An 18,613-nucleotide genomic window follows, 5' to 3' on the forward strand; every position below is an offset into this window, starting at 1 on the left:
GACTGCTAATAGACACTGAACACATACAAACGCAACATGTAAAGTGTTGGTCCCATATTTCATGAGCTGAAATAAAAATCCCAGAATGGTTTCTGTACGTACAAAAGCTTTTACCTTCCTCTGTTAGTGAGCTTTTCTCCTATTGCCAAGATAATCCACCCCCTGCATCCCAGTCATGTGAAGTCCATTGATTAGGGCTGAAAGAATTCATTTTCAAATGACTGATTTTCTTCTATGAACTGTAAGTCAGTAAAATCTTTGAAATTGTTGCATGTTGCGTTGCCATTTTTGTTCAGTATAGACGCCATGTAGCAGATGCTTTATCCCAAAGAGACGTAGTTATGCGTGTATACATATGGGTGATCTCAGGAATTGTACCCACTATCCCGGCACAGCAAGTGCCATGTTCTACAAACGGAGCTACAGAGGACCAGTAACCCAGGAGCAGTTTTCTAACCAGTTCTGAACATAGAGGAATGTGATCCAGATATGCCCTGCATATCCTCCACTATACGGCCAGTTTCACACAGGACACAAGTCTGAGGTGGCAACAGTGTGCACATGGCCATGTCTTCCATTGGGGACCATAGATCACTCCTCCATCACCTCCTCTCAATGGTTCTCTTCCTCCTCAGAGGACTCTGGGCGCTCAAAGTCTTCAGCTCGCTGTACTGCACCTACACACAGAGGAATATGGTCAGGTATCATTCATAACAGCAGAGCTACAGTGTCTGAGGAGGTCATACTACCACACTTCCTGCTTATTCCCTCCTGAATCCACAAATCTTCCAACAGATTTCCCCCAAAAACTAGGACTTTTGGGAAAGTTAACAGAATTTTGCAACCCTACTCTCAAACTCTGTGGTGACAATAGTCACAGAAGTTATCAACTCTGTGGTGACAATAGTCACAGAAGTTATCAACTCTGTGGTGACAATAGTCACAGAAGTTATCAACTCTGTGGTGACATTAGTAACAGAAGTTATCAACTCTGTGGTGACATTAGTCACAGAAGTTATCAACTCTGTGGTGACATTAGTCACAGAAGTTATCAACTCTGTGGTGACATTAGTCACAGAAGTTATCAACTCTGTGGTGACATTAGTCACAGAAGTTATCAACTCTGTGGTGACAATAGTCACAGAAGTTATCAACTCTGTGGTGACAATAGTCACAGAAGTTATCAACTCTGTGGTGACAATAGTCACAGAAGTTATCAACTCTGTGGTGACAATAGTCACAGAAGTTATCAACTCTGTGGTGACATTAGTCACAGAAGTTATCAACTCTGTGGTGACATTAGTAACAGAAGTGATCAACTCTGTGGTGACATTAGTCACAGAAGTTATCAACACTGTGGTGCCTTCACCCGGCAACTGAAAGGCACCTGACCCTAACACCTTGTATAATCCAGAAGGGCTGTTAGGGAGGAAACATCATAACAGACATTAGACCGGGCTATAATTACACAGGCAACAACCTGTGGGATATTTCAGTAGAAAGCAGTGCTGAAAGACTATAGGTTTACTGGCTTCCTGAATCTGATCTAGAGGTTTACTGGCATCCTGCATCTGATCTAGAGGTTTACTGGCATCCTGCATCTGATCTAGAGGTTTACTGACATCCTGCATCTGATCTAGAGGTTTACTGGCATCCTGAATCTGATCTAGAGGTTTACTGGCATCCTGCATCTGATCTAGAGGTTTACTGGCTTCCTGAATCTGATCTAGAGGTTTACTGGCATCCTGAATCTGATTTAGAGGTTTACTGGCATTCTGAATCTGATCTAGAGGTTTACTGGCATCCTGAATCTGATCTAGAGGTTTACTGGCTTCCTGAATCTGATTTAGAGGTTTACTGGCTTCCTGAATCTGATCTAGAGGTTATAACCTGAAAGACTAGATAATTACTGGCTTCCTAAATCTGATCTAGAGGTTATAACCTGAAATACTAGAGGTTTACTGGCTTCCTGAATCTGATCTAGAGCATTACTGGCTTCCTGAATCTGATTTAGAGGCAATAACCTGAAAAGGATAATTCCATCACTTTTTAAACTCCCATTCACGATGTCCAGCACCACACCAGTGTCTACATATGTGAAGACACATTTCTATGTTCTGTAGCTACACACATAAGAAGAAACGGTCCTTTAGGTTTGGACTTTTCATGCAGAGTTTCTACATTTACATGTGATGACTTTCCAGGCAGGAAGAGTATTATCCAGCTCCCCGCTAATCTCACAGTCTTCCTAAATCACTGTGTTATCTGTTGAAAAGCGGTGGAATTGCCCTTTAACCTTCTATAGACACTTACCTTGTGAACATCTGAAGGAACTCTCCTCAGGAAATCAAACACCTCATTGTTGTCGATGGCGTACGGGGCCCGTAATTTCTTGGTGAATTTATTAATTCCTGAAAACAGACATTCAGGAGAATAATATAATAATAATATATGCCATTTAGCGGACGCTTTTATCCAAAGCGACTTACAGTCATGTGTGCATACATTCTACGTATGGGTGGTCCCGGGAATTGAACCCACTACCCTGGCGTTACAAGCGCCATGCTCTACCAACTGAGCTACAGAAGGACCACAGGAGAAGCAAAATAAAACAGTCTGTATAAACCAGTAATCTGGGTGGATCTGATGCAGCTATAATTAAATAATAAAATAAAACAGTCTGTATAAACCAGTAATCTGGGTGGATCTGATGCAGCTATAATTAAATAATAAAATAAAACAGTCTGTATAAACCAGTAATCTGGGTGGATCTGATGCAGCTATAATTAAATAATTAAAGAAAACATGCACTTACCCCATACTAGAAGGATATATCGTACAGGGATGAAGTATGTCAGAAATGTTACTGTCACCAGGATAAGGAAGGCAAGGTTGGAGAGGAACGGTACTGACCAGTTAAAGGTGCTGATGAAGAGAATACAATACATACTGAGTAGAAACACAATACATATTCATACTGAGTAGAAACACAATACATATTCATACTGAGTAGAAACACAATACATATTCATATTGAGTAGAAACACAATACATATTCATACTGAGTAGAAACACAATACATATTCATACTGAGTAGAAACACAATACATATTCATACTGAGTAGAAACACAATACATATTCATACGGAGTAGAAACACAATACATATTCATACTGAGTAGAAACACAATACATATTCATACTGAGTAGAAACACAATACATATTCATACTGAGTAGAAACACAATACATATTCATATTGAGTAGAAACACAATACATATTCATATTGAGTAGAAACACAATACATATTCATACTGAGTAGAAACACAATACATATTCATATTGAGTAGAAACACAATACATATTCATACTGAGTAGAAACACAATACATATTCATACTGAGTAGAAACACAATACATATTCATACTGAGTAGAAACACAATACATATTCATACTGAGTAGAAACACAATACATATTCATACTGAGTAGAAACACAATACATATTCATACTGAGTAGAAACACAATACATATTCATACTGAGTAGAAACACAATACATATTCATATTGAGTAGAAACACAATACATATTCATATTGAGTAGAAACACAATACATATTCATACTGAGTAGAAACACAATACATATTCATACTGAGTAGAAACACAATACATATTCATATTGAGTAGAAACACAATACATATTCATATTGAGTAGAAACACAATACATATTCATACTGAGTAGAAACACAATACACATTCATACTGAGTAGAAACACAATACATATTCATACTGAGTAGAAACACAATACATATTCATATTGAGTAGAAACACAATACACATTCATACTGAGTAGAAACACAATACATATTCATATTGAGTAGAAACACAATACATATTGACTAGAAACACAATACATATTCATACTGAGTAGAAACACAATACATATTGAGTAGAAACACAATACATATTCATACTGAGTAGAAACACAATACATATTCATATTGAGTAGAAACACAATACATATTCATACTGAGTAGAAACACAATACATATTCATATTGAGTAGAAACACAATACATATTCATATTGAGTAGAAACACAATACATATTCATACTGAGTAGAAACACAATACATATTCATATTGAGTAGAAACACAATACATATTCATACTGAGTAGAAACACAATACATATTCATACTGAGTAGAAACACAATACATATTCATACTGAGTAGAAACACAATACATATTCATACTGAGTAGAAACACAATACATATTCATACTGAGTAGAAACACAATACATATTCATACTGAGTAGAAACACAATACATATTCATATTGAGTAGAAACACAATACATATTCATATTGAGTAGAAACACAATACATATTCATACTGAGTAGAAACACAATACATATTCATACTGAGTAGAAACACAATACATATTCATATTGAGTAGAAACACAATACATATTCATATTGAGTAGAAACACAATACATATTCATACTGAGTAGAAACACAATACACATTCATACTGAGTAGAAACACAATACATATTCATACTGAGTAGAAACACAATACATATTCATATTGAGTAGAAACACAATACACATTCATACTGAGTAGAAACACAATACATATTCATATTGAGTAGAAACACAATACATATTGACTAGAAACACAATACATATTCATACTGAGTAGAAACACAATACATATTGAGTAGAAACACAATACATATTCATACTGAGTAGAAACACAATACATATTCATACTGAGTAGAAACACAATACATATTCATACTGAGTAGAAACACACTTCTGTGGCTCAGTTGGTAGAGCATGGCGCTTGTAACGCCAGGGTAGTGGGTTCGATTCCGGGACCACCCATACGTAGAATGTATGCACTCATGACTGTAAGTCGCTTTGGATAAAAGCGTCAGCTAAATGGCATATATTATTATTATATATTACAATACATATTCATACTGAGTATATTCATACTGAGTAGAAACACAATACATATTCATACTGAGTAGAAACACAATACATATTCATATTGAGTAGAAACACAATACACATTCATACTGAGTAGAAACACAATACATATTCATATTGAGTAGAAACACAATACATATTGACTAGAAACACAATACATATTCATACTGAGTAGAAACACAATACATATTGAGTAGAAACACAATACATATTCATACTGAGTAGAAACACAATACATATTCATACTGAGTAGAAACACAATACATATTCATACTGAGTAGAAACACAATACATATTCATATTGAGTAGAAACACAATACATATTGACTAGAAACACAATACATATTCATACTGAGTAGAAACACAATACATATTCATACTGAGTAGAAACACAATACATATTGAGTAGAAACACAATACATATTCATATTGAGTAGAAACACAATACACATTCATACTGAGTAGAAACACAATACATATTCATACTGAGTAGAAACACAATACATATTCATACTGAGTAGAAACACAATACATATTCATACTGAGTAGAAACACAATACATATTGAGTAGAAACACAATACATATTCATACTGAGTAGAAACACAATACATATTCATACTGAGTAGAAAGAAACACAATACATATTGAGTAGAAACACAATACATATTCATACTGAGTAGAAACACAATACATATTGAGTAGAAACACAATACATATTCATATTGAGTAGAAACACAATACATATTCATACTGAGTAGAAACACAATACATATTCATACTGAGTAGAAACACAATACATATTCATACTGAGTAGAAACACAATACACATTCATACTGAGTAGAAACACAATACATATTCATACTGGGTAGAAACACAATACATATTCATACTGAGTAGAAACACAATACACATTCATACTGAGTAGAAACACAATACATATTCATACTGAGTAGAAACACAATACATATTCATACTGAGTAGAAACACAATACACATTCATACTGAGTAGAAACACAATACATATTCATACTGGGTAGAAACACAATACATATTCATACTGAGTAGAAACACAATACATATTCATACTGGGTAGAAACACAATACATATTCATACTGAGTAGAAATACAATACATATTCATACTGAGTAGAAACACAATACATATTCATACTGAGTAGAAACACAATACATATTCATACTGAGTAGAAATACAATACATATTGAGTAGAAACACAATACATATTCATACTGAGTAGAAACACAATACATATTGAGTAGAAACACAATACATATTCATACTGAGTAGAAATACAATACATATTCATATTGAGTAGAAACACAATACATATTCATACTGAGTAGAAACACAATACATATTGAGTAGAAACACAATACATATTCATACTGAGTAGAAATACAATACATATTCATATTGAGTAGAAACACAATACATATTCATACTGAGTAGAAACACAATACATATTCATATTGAGTAGAAATACAATACATATTCATACTGAGTAGAAATACAATACATATTCATATTGAGTAGAAACACAATACATATTCATACTGAGTAGAAACACAATACATATTCATACTGAGTAGAAACACAATACATATTCATACTGAGTAGAAACACAATACATATTCATACTGAGTAGAAACACAATACATATTCATACTGAGTAGAAACACAATACATATTCATACTGAGTAGAAACACAATACATATTCATACTGAGTAGAAATACAATACATATTCATATTGAGTAGAAACACAATACATATTCATACTGAGTAGAAACACAATACATATTCATACTGAGTAGAAACACAATACATATTGACTAGAAACACAATACATATTGAGTAGAAACACAATACATATTGAGTAGAAACACAATACATATTCATCCTGAATAGAAACACAATACATACTGAGTAGAAACACAATACATATTGAGTAGAAACACAATACATACTGAGTAGAAACACAATACATATTGAGTAGAAACACAATACATATTCATATTGAGTAGAAACACAATACATATTGAGTAGAAACACAATACATATTCATACTGAGTAGAAACACAATACATATTCATATTGAGTAGAAACACAATACATATTCATATTGAGTAGAAACACAATACATATTCATATTGAGTAGAAACACAATACATACTGAGTAGAAACACAATACATATTCATATTGAGTAGAAACACAATACATTTTGAGTAGAAACACAATACATATTCATACTGAGTAGAAACACAATACATATTCATACTGAGTAGAAACACAATACATATTGAGTAGAAACACAATACATATTCATACTGAGTAGAAACACAATACATATTCATACTGAGTAGAAAGAAACACAATACATATTGAGTAGAAACACAATACATATTCATACTGAGTAGAAACACAATACATATTGAGTAGAAACACAATACATATTCATATTGAGTAGAAACACAATACATATTCATACTGAGTAGAAACACAATACATATTCATACTGAGTAGAAACACAATACATATTCATACTGAGTAGAAACACAATACACATTCATACTGAGTAGAAACACAATACATATTCATACTGGGTAGAAACACAATACATATTCATACTGAGTAGAAACACAATACACATTCATACTGAGTAGAAACACAATACATATTCATACTGAGTAGAAACACAATACATATTCATACTGAGTAGAAACACAATACACATTCATACTGAGTAGAAACACAATACATATTCATACTGGGTAGAAACACAATACATATTCATACTGAGTAGAAACACAATACATATTCATACTGGGTAGAAACACAATACATATTCATACTGAGTAGAAATACAATACATATTCATACTGAGTAGAAACACAATACATATTCATACTGAGTAGAAACACAATACATATTCATACTGAGTAGAAATACAATACATATTGAGTAGAAACACAATACATATTCATACTGAGTAGAAACACAATACATATTGAGTAGAAACACAATACATATTCATACTGAGTAGAAATACAATACATATTCATATTGAGTAGAAACACAATACATATTCATACTGAGTAGAAACACAATACATATTCATACTGAGTAGAAACACAATACATATTGAGTAGAAACACAATACATATTCATACTGAGTAGAAATACAATACATATTCATATTGAGTAGAAACACAATACATATTCATACCGAGTAGAAACACAATACATATTCATATTGAGTAGAAATACAATACATATTCATACTGAGTAGAAATACAATACATATTCATATTGAGTAGAAACACAATACATATTCATACTGAGTAGAAACACAATACATATTCATACTGAGTAGAAACACAATACATATTCATACTGAGTAGAAACACAATACATATTCATACTGAGTAGAAACACAATACATATTCATACTGAGTAGAAACACAATACATATTCATACTGAGTAGAAACACAATACATATTCATACTGAGTAGAAATACAATACATATTCATATTGAGTAGAAACACAATACATATTCATACTGAGTAGAAACACAATACATATTCATACTGAGTAGAAACACAATACATATTGACTAGAAACACAATACATATTGAGTAGAAACACAATACATATTGAGTAGAAACACAATACATATTCATCCTGAATAGAAACACAATACATACTGAGTAGAAACACAATACATATTGAGTAGAAACACAATACATACTGAGTAGAAACACAATACATATTGAGTAGAAACACAATACATATTCATATTGAGTAGAAACACAATACATATTGAGTAGAAACACAATACATATTCATACTGAGTAGAAACACAATACATATTCATATTGAGTAGAAACACAATACATATTCATATTGAGTAGAAACACAATACATATTCATATTGAGTAGAAACACAATACATACTGAGTAGAAACACAATACATATTCATATTGAGTAGAAACACAATACATTTTGAGTAGAAACACAATACATATTCATACTGAGTAGAAACACAATACATATTCATACTGAGTAGAAACACAATACATATTCATACTGAGTAGAAATACAATACATATTCATATTGAGTAGAAACACAATACATATTGAGTAGAAACACAATACATATTGAGTAGAAACACAATACATATTCATACTGAGTAGAAACACAATACATATTCATACTGAGTAGAAACACAATACATATTGAGTAGAAACACAATACATATTGAGTAGAAATACCCCAAGCGACTTACAGCTGTAATCGCAGCAAAAGGTGGCGCTACAAAGTATTAATTTAAGGGGGCTGAATAATTTTGCACGCCCAATTTTTCAGTTTTTGATTTGTTAAAAAAGTTTGAAATATCCAATAAATGTCGTTCCACTTCATGATTGTGTCCCACTTGTTGTTGATTCTTCACAAAAAAATACAGTTTTATATCTTTATGTTTGAAGCCTGAAATGTGGCAAAAGGTCGCAAAGTTCAAGGGGGCCGAATGTTGTTTTACAGGGTCAGTCATGGTAGTATGATAGGTGTTGTTTTACAGGGTCAGTCATGGTAGTATGATAGGTGTTGTTTTACAGGGTCAGTCATGGTAGTATGATAGGTGTTGTTTTACAGGGTCAGTCATGGTAGTATGATAGGTGTTGTTTTACAGGGTCAGTCATGGTAGTATGATAGGTGTTGTTTTACAGGGTCAGTCATGGTAGTATGATAGGTGTTGTTTTACAGGGTCAGTCATGGTAGTATGATAGGTGTTGTTTTACAGGGTCAGTCATGGTAGTATGATAGGTGTTGTTTTACAGGGTCAGTCATGGTAGTATGATAGGTGTTGTTTTACAGGGTCAGTCATGGTAGTATGATAGGTGTTGTTTTACAGGGTCAGTCATGGTAGTATGATAGGTGTTGTTTTACAGGGTCAGTCATGGTAGTATGATAGGTGTTGTTTTACAGGGTCAGTCATGGTAGTATGATAGGTGTTGTTTTACAGGGTCAGTCATGGTAGTATGATAGGTGTTGTTTTACAGGGTCAGTCATGGTAGTATGATAGGTGTTGTTTTACAGGGTCAGTCATGGTAGTATGATAGGTGTTGTTTTACAGGGTCAGTCATGGTAGTATGATAGGTGTTGTTTTACAGGGGCAGTCATGGTAGTATGATAGGTGTTGTTTTACAGGGGCAGTCATGGTAGTATGATAGGTGTTGTTTTACAGGAGCAGTCATGGTAGTATGATAGGTGTTGTTTTACAGGGTCAGTCATGGTAGTATGATAGGTGTTGTTTTACAGGGTCAGTCATGGTAGTATGATAGGTGTTGTTTTACAGGGGCAGTCATGGTAGTATGATAGGTGTTGTTTTACAGGGGCAGTCATGGTAGTATGATAGGTGTTGTTTTACAGGAGCAGTCATGGTAGTATGATAGGTGTTGTTTTACAGGGTCAGTCATGGTAGTATGATAGGTGTTGTTTTACAGGGTCAGTCATGGTAGTATGATAGGAGCAGTGGAATGTGTTGTTTTACAGGGCCAGCCGTAGTACTTCAGCACCAGTGGAGCAAATTAGGTTTAAGTGACTTGCTCAATGGCATATCGACAGAGTTTTCACCTTGTCGGCTCTGATGTTCGGGTTTGGGTTACCACCCCAAAGCTCTAACCGCTAGGCTACCTGCCTCCCTAACTAGTGGGTTACCACCCCAAAGCTCTAACCGCTAGGCTACCTGCCTCCCTAACTAGTGGGTTACCACCCCAAAGCTCTAACCGCTAGGCTACCTGCCTCCCTAACTAGTGGGTTACCACCCCAAAGCTCTAACCGCTAGGCTACCTGCCTCCCTAACTAGTGGGTTACCACCCCAAAGCTCTAACCACTAGGCTACCTGCCTCCCTAACTAGTGGGTTACCACCCCAAAGCTCTAACCGCTCGGCTACCTGCCTCCCTAACTAGTGGGTTACCACCCCAAAGCTCTAACCGCTAGGCTACCTGCCTCCCTAACTTTTGAGTTACCACCCCAAAGCTCTAACCGCTAGGCTACCTGCCTCCCTAACTAGTGGGTTACCACCCCAAAGCTCTAACCGCTAGGCTACCTGCCTCCTAACTAGTGGGTTACCACCCCAAAGCTCTAACCGCTAGGCTACCTGCCTCCCTAACTAGTGGGTTACCACCCCAAATCTCTAACCGCTAGGCTACCTGCCTTCCTAACTAGTGGGTTACCACCCCAAAGCTCTAACCGCTAGGCTACCTGCCTCCCTAACTAGTGGGTTACCACCCCAAAGCACTAACCGCTAGGCTACCTGCCTCCCTAACTAGTGGGTTACCAACCCAAAGCTCTAACCGCTAGGCTACCTGCCTCCCTAACTAGTGGGTTACCACCCCAAAGCTCTAACCGCTAGGCTACCTGCCTCCCTAACTTTTGGGTTACCACCCCAAAGCTCTAACCGCTAGGCTACCTGCCTCCCTAACTAGTGGGTTACCACCCCAAAGCACTAACCGCTAGGCTAACTGCCTCCCTAACTAGTGGGTTACCACCCCAAAGCTCTAACCGCTAGGCTACCTGTCTCCCTAACTAGTGGGTTACCACCCCAAAGCTCTAACCGCTAGGCTACCTGCCTTCCTAACTAGTGGGTTACCACCCCAAAGCTCTAACCGCTAGGCTACCTGCCTTCCTAACTAGTGGGTTACCACCCCAAAGCTCTAACCGCTAGGCTACCTGCCTTCCTAACTAGTGGGTTACCACCCCAAAGCTCTAACCGCTAGGCTACCTGCCTCCCTAACTAGTGGGTTACCACCCCAAAGCTCTAACCGCTAGGCTACATGCCTCCCTAACTTTTGGGTTACCACCCCAAAGCTCTAACCGCTAGGCTACCTGCCTCCCTAACTAGTGGGTTACCACCCCAAAGCACTAACCGCTAGGCTAACTGCCTCCCTAACTAGTGGGTTACCACCCCAAAGCTCTAACCGCTAGGCTACCTGCCTCCCTAACTAGTGGGTTACCACCCCAAAGCTCTAACCGCTAGGCTACCTGCCTCCCTAACTAGTGGGTTACCACCCCAAAGCTATAACCACTAGGCTACCTGCCTCCCTAACTTGCGCCCAACTTCATTTTGGTTGGAGGAGATATGGGCAGAAACATACAAAAAATATAAACGAAATATTGAATCAACATTTATGGACAATTAAAATAAACACATGTCAAAACCAGAACACCATGTCAAATCAACATTTATGGACAATTAAAATAAACACATGTCTAATTCAGACTAAAATACTCACTTCTTAATTCTCTCCCCGAAGCATGCGATTTCCTCCAACAGGTTTTGGACAGTGATGACAGTCTCTTGAACCATGTGAATTTTTTCCATCAAACCTCTCTTCTCGGATTCCTACAACATTAAAGGACCAGTCAGTTCTACATGTCTTTAGAGACATTAAAGGACCAGTCAGTTCTACATGTCTTTAGATACATTAAAGGACCAGTCAGTTCTGCATGTCTTGAGATACATTAAAGGACCAGTCAGTTCCACATGTCTTTAGAGACATTAAAGGACCAGTCAGTTCTGCATGTCTTTAGATACATTGAAGGACCAGTCAGTTCTACATGTCTTTAGAGACATTAAATGACCAGTCAGTTCTACGTCTTTAGATACATTAAAGGACCAGTCAGTTCTACATGTCTTTAGAGACATTAAAGGACCAGTCAGTTCTACATGTCTTTAGAGACATTAAAGGACCAGTCAGTTCTACGTCTTTAGATACATTAAAGGACCAGTCAGTTCTACGTCTTTAGATACATTAAAGGACCAGTCAGTTCTACATGTCTTTAGATACATTAAAGGACCAGTCAGTTCTACATGTCTTTAGATACATTAAAGGACCAGTCAGTTCTACATGTCTTTAGATACATTAAAGGACCAGTCAGTTCTACATGTCTTTAGATACATTAAAGGAACAGTCAGTTCTACATGTCTTTAGATACATTAAAGGACCAGTCAGTTCTACATGTCTTTAGATACATTAAAGGACCAGTCAGTTCTACATGTCTTTAGATACATTAAAGGACCAGTCATTCGGTGTGCGAGTTCATTAGAACGTGCGTCGAAGATGTCGTTCCCATAGCAACGATAAAAACATTCCCTAACCAGAAACCGTGGATTGATGGCAGCATTCGCGTGAAACTGAAAGCGCGAACCACTGCTTTTAATCAGGGCAAGGTGTCTGGTAACATGACCGAATACAAACAGTGTAGCTATTCCCTCCGCAAGGCTATTAAACAAGCTAAGCGTCAGTACAGAGACAAAGTGGAATCTCAATTCAATGGCTCAGACACAAGAGGCATGTGGCAGGGTCTACAGTCAATCACGGACTACAAGATGAAATCCAGCCCAGTCACAGACCAGGATGTCTTGCTCCCAGGCAGACTAAATAACTTTTTTGCCCGCTTTGAGGACAATACAGTGCCACTGACACGGCCTGCAACGAAAACATGCAGTCTCTCCTTCACTGCAGCCGAGGTGAGTAAGACATTTAAACGTGTTAACCCTCGCAAGGCTGCAGGCCCAGACGGCATCCCCAGCCGCGCCCTCAGAGCATGCGCAGACCAGCTGGCCGGTGTGTTTACGGACATATTCAATCAATCCCTATACCAGTCTGCTGTTCCCACATGCTTCAAGAGGGCCACCATTGTTCCTGTTCCCAAGAAAGCTAAGGTAACTGAGCTAAACGACTACCGCCCGTAGCACTCACTTCCGTCATCATGAAGTGCTTTGAGAGACTAGTCAAGGACCATATCACCTCCACCCTACCTGACACCCTAGACCCACTCCAATTTGCTTACCGCCCAAATAGGTCCACAGACGATGCAATCTCAACCACACTGCACACTGCCCTAACCCACCTGGACAAGAGGAATACCTATGTGAGAATGCTGTTCATCGACTACAGCTCGGCATTCAACACCATAGTACCCTCCAAGCTCGTCATCAAGCTCGAGACCCTGGGTCTCGACCCCGCCCTGTGCAACTGGGTACTGGACTTCCTGACGGGCCGCCCCCAGGTGGTGAGGGTAGGCAACAACATCTCCTCCCCGCTGATCCTCAACACGGGGGCCCCACAAGGGTGCGTTCTGAGCCCTCTCCTGTACTCCCTGTTCACCCACGACTGCGTGGCCACGCACGCTCCAACTCAATCATCAAGTTTGCGGACGACACAACAGTGGTAGGCTTGATTACCAACAACGACGAGAGACGGCCTACAGGGAGGAGGTGAGGGCCCTCGGAGTGTGGTGTCAGGAAAATAACCTCACACTCAACGTCAACAAAACTAAGGAGATGATTGTGGACTTCAGGAAACAGCAGAGGGAACACCCCTATCCACATCGATGGAACAGTAGTGGAGAGGGTAGCAAGTTTTAAGTTCCTCGGCATACACATCACAGACAAACTGAATTGGTCCACTCACACTGACAGCGCCGTGAAGAAGGCGCAGCAGCGCCTCTTCAACCTCAGGAGGCTGAAGAAATTCGGCTTGTCACCAAAAGCACTCACAAACTTCTACAGATGCACAATCGAGAGCATCCTGGCGGGCTGTATCACCGCCTGGTACGGCAACTGCTCCGCCCTCAACCGTAAGGCTCTCCAGAGGGTAGTGAGGTCTGCACAACGCATCACCGGGGGCAAACTACCTGCCCTCCAGGACACCTACACCACCCGATGTTACAGGAAGGCCATAAAGATCATCAAGGACATCAACCACCCGAACCACTGCCTGTTCACCCCGCTATCATCCAGAAGGCGAGGTCAGTACAGGTGCATCAAAGCTGGGACCGAGAAACTGAAAAACAGTTTCTATCTCAAGGCCATCAGACTGTTAAACAGCCACCACTAACATTGAGTGGCTGCTGCCAACACACTGTCATTGACACTGACCCAACTCCAGCCACTTTAATAATGGGATTGATGGGAAATGATGTAAATATATGACTAGCCACTTTAAACAATGCTACCTTATATAATGTTACTTACCCTACATTATTCATCTCATATGCATATGTATATACTGTACTCTACATCATCGACTGCATCCTTATGTAATACATGTATCACTAGCCACTTTAACTATGCCACTTTGTTTACTTTGTCTACATACTCATCTCATATGTATATACTGTACTCGATACCATCTACTGTATGCTGCTCTGTACCATCACTCATTCATATATCCTTATGTACATATTCTTTATCCCCTTACACTGTGTATAAGACAGTAGTTTTGGAATTGTTAGTTAGATTACTTGTTGGTTATCACTGCATTGTCGGAAATAGAAGCACAAGCATTTCGCTACACTCGCATTAACATCTGCTAACCATGTGTATGTGACAAATAAAATTTGATTTGATTTGATTTGTCTTTAGATACATTAAAGGACCAGTCAGTTCTACATGTCTTTAGATACATTAAAGGACCAGTCAGTTCTACATGTCTTTAGAGACATTAAAGGACCAGTCAGTTCTACATGTCTTTAGATACATTAAATGACCAGTCAGTTCTACATGTCTTTAGATACATTAAAGGACCAGTCAGTTCTACATGTCTTTAGATACATTAAAGGACCAGTCAGTTCTACATGTCTTTAGATACATTAAAGGACCAGTCAGTTCTACATGTCTTTAGATACATTAAAGGACCAGTCAGTTCTACATGTCTTTAGATACATTAAAGGACCAGTCAGTTCTACATGTCTTTAGAGACATTAAAGGACCAGTCAGTTCTACATGTCTTTAGATACATTAAAGGACCAGTCAGTACTGCATGTCTTGAGATACATTAAAGGACCAGTCAGTTCTACATGTCTTTAGAGACATTAAAGGACCAGTCAGTTCTACATGTCTTTAGATACATTAAAGGACCAGTCAGTTCTACATGTCTTTAGATACATTAAAGGACCAGTCAGTTCTACATGTCTTTAGATACATTAAAGGACCAGTCAGTTCTACATGTCTTTAGATACATTAAAGGACCAGTCAGTTCTACATGTCTTTAGATACATTAAAGGACCAGTCAGTTCTACATGTCTTTAGATACATTAAAGGACCAGTCAGTTCTACATGTCTTTAGATACATTAAAGGACCAGTCAGTTCTACATGTCTTTAGATACATTAAAGGACCAGTCAGTTCTACATGTCTTTAGATACATTAAAGGACCAGTCAGTTCTACATGTCTTTAGATACATTAAAGGACCAGTCAGTTCTACATGTCTTTAGATACATTAAAGGACCAGTCAGTTCTACATGTCTTTAGATACATTAAAGGACCAGTCAGTTCTACATGTCTTTAGATACATTAAAGGACCAGTCAGTTCTACATGTCTTTAGATACATTAAAGGACCAGTCAGTTCTACATGTCTTTAGATACATTAAAGGACCAGTCAGTTCTACATGTCTTTAGATACATTAAAGGACCAGTCAGTTCTACATGTCTTTAGATACATTAAAGGACCAGTCAGTTCTACATGTCTTTAGATACATTAAAGGACCAGTCAGTTCTACATGTCTTTAGATACATTAAAGGACCAGTCAGTTCTACATGTCTTTAGATACATTAAAGGACCAGTCAGTTCTACATGTCTTTAGATACATTAAAGGACCAGTCAGTTCTACATGTCTGACAGACGTCTATAGTCAGACAGACAGAACCTCTACAGTCAGACAGACAGAACCTCCACAGTCAGACAGACAAAACCTCTACAGTCAGACAGACAAAACCTCTACAGTCAGACAGATCCTCTACAGTCAGACAGACAGAACCTCTACAGTCAGACAGACAAATCCTCTACAGTCAGACAGACAGAACGTCTACAGTCAGACAGATCCTCTACAGTCAGACAGACAGAACGTCTACAGTCAGACAGATCCTCTACAGTCAGACAGACAGAACCTCTACAGTCAGACAGACAGAACCTCTACAGTCAGACAGACAGAACCTCCACAGTCAGACAGAACCTCTACAGTCAGACAGACAGAACCTCTACAGTCAGACAGACAGAACCTCTACAGTCAGACAGACAGAACCTCTACAGTCAGACAGACAGAACCTCTACAGTCAGACAGACAGAACCTCTACAGTCAGACAGACAGATCCTCTACAGTCACAGACAGATCCTCTACAGTCAGACATAACCTCTACAGTCAGACATAACCTCTACAGTCAGACAGACAGAACCTCTACAGTCAGACATAACCTCTACAGTCAGACAGACAGAACCTCCACAGTCAGACAGACAGATCCTCTACAGTCAGACAGACAGAACCTCCACAGTCAGACAGACAGATCCTCTACAGTCAGACAGACAGATCCTCTACAGTCAGATCCTCTACAGTCAGACAGACAGATCCTCTCCAGTCAGACAGATCCTCTACAGTCAGACAGACAGATCCTCTCCAGTCAGACAGATCCTCTACAGTCAGACAGACAGATCCTCTACAGTCAGACAGACAGATCCTCTATAGTCAGACAGACAGATCCTCTACAGTCAGACAGACAGATCCTCTACAGTCAGATCCTCTACAGTCAGACAGACAGATCCTCTCCAGTCAGACAGATCCTCTACAGTCAGACAGACAGATCCTCTACAGTCAGACAGACAGAGCTTCTACAGTCAGGTAGATCTTCTATGTAGAAACCCAGCATTATCAGTCATTACCAACTAAAGTGACTATGTAGAAACCAGGTATTATGAGTCATTACTATGTAGAAACCCAGCATTATCAGTCATTAACAACTAAAAATACTATGTAGAAACCAGGTATTATGAATCATTACTATGTAGAAACCCAGCATTATTAGCCATTACTATGTAGAACCCAGCATTATCAGTCATTAACAACTAAAAATACTATGTAGAAACCAGGTATTATGAATCATTACTATGTAGAAACCCAGCATTATTAGCCATTACTATGTAGAAACTCAGCATTATCAGTCATTGCTATGTAGAAACTCGGCATTATCCGACATTACTATGTAGAACCCCAGCATTATAAGTCATTACCATGTAGCACCCCCAGCATTATCAGTCATTGTTATGTAGAAACTCAGTATTATCAGATAAGAGCGTCTGCTAAATGACTTAAATGTAAATCTTTGTTTCCAAGATAATTGTGTAGTTTAGTGTGTGTAGTCTTGGAGTGATTATCTTAATTCACTGAGGTTCGCTAGCCAGCTATTTGTCGTCCTTAATGTAGGAGACTCTGCTAGCTAGCCAACAGCTAACAGCTAACAGCTAGCCAACGTCACCACACACACACGTCTACTGATTCGAATTCAACAACCCGGTCAGGTAGTATCACATTTTCATTTCATTTCATTACAGTACAACGGTTTGATTTGTTTGATCGTAGCTAGCTACATAGCTAGCTACATAGCTGTCTTTGTTTCAAAGATAATTGTGTAGTCTAGAGCGATTTCCTAGGTTAGCTAGCCAGCTATTGTCGTTCTTTTAACGCAACGTAACGTAAACAACACTGCTAGCTAGCCAGCTAGCCCCGAATAGTAGCACTGTAGAAACTATTACAC

The 18,613-nt window shown here is 38.3% G+C and overlaps 1 protein-coding gene and 2 long non-coding RNA genes across 3 annotated transcripts in view; 1 reads left to right on the plus strand and 2 right to left on the minus strand.

Annotated features, from left to right (window-relative positions):
* Positions 1 to 306: 306 nt before the first annotated feature.
* Positions 307 to 18,613, minus strand: part of LOC118382367 (multiple C2 and transmembrane domain-containing protein 2-like) — a 37,155-nt gene continuing 18,848 nt past the window's right edge. The window contains exons 4-7 of the mRNA XM_052505342.1: positions 12,314 to 12,423; positions 2,816 to 2,925; positions 2,314 to 2,411; positions 307 to 677 (exon numbers count right to left, since the gene is read on the minus strand). Coding sequence (XP_052361302.1) covers positions 603 to 677; positions 2,314 to 2,411; positions 2,816 to 2,925; positions 12,314 to 12,423 — 393 coding nt within the window. The 3' untranslated portion in view covers positions 307 to 602. The remainder of the gene's footprint in view (positions 678 to 2,313; positions 2,412 to 2,815; positions 2,926 to 12,313; positions 12,424 to 18,613) is intronic.
* On the plus strand, positions 9,491 to 11,121 carry LOC127921712 (uncharacterized). Its single transcript, XR_008109378.1, has 3 exons — positions 9,491 to 10,174; positions 10,286 to 10,359; positions 10,471 to 11,121. It is a non-coding gene; the product is annotated as an uncharacterized LOC127921712 (long non-coding RNA).
* Positions 10,741 to 12,296, minus strand: LOC127921713 (uncharacterized). The gene is made up of 3 exons (XR_008109379.1): positions 11,387 to 12,296; positions 10,972 to 11,127; positions 10,741 to 10,867 (listed from the first exon to the last, which is right to left on the minus strand). It is a non-coding gene; the product is annotated as an uncharacterized LOC127921713 (long non-coding RNA).

The sequence above is a fragment of the Oncorhynchus keta genome, unplaced genomic scaffold (genome assembly GCF_023373465.1).
Source record: "Oncorhynchus keta strain PuntledgeMale-10-30-2019 unplaced genomic scaffold, Oket_V2 Un_contig_23263_pilon_pilon, whole genome shotgun sequence".
Classification (NCBI taxonomy): Eukaryota; Metazoa; Chordata; class Actinopteri; order Salmoniformes; family Salmonidae; genus Oncorhynchus; species Oncorhynchus keta.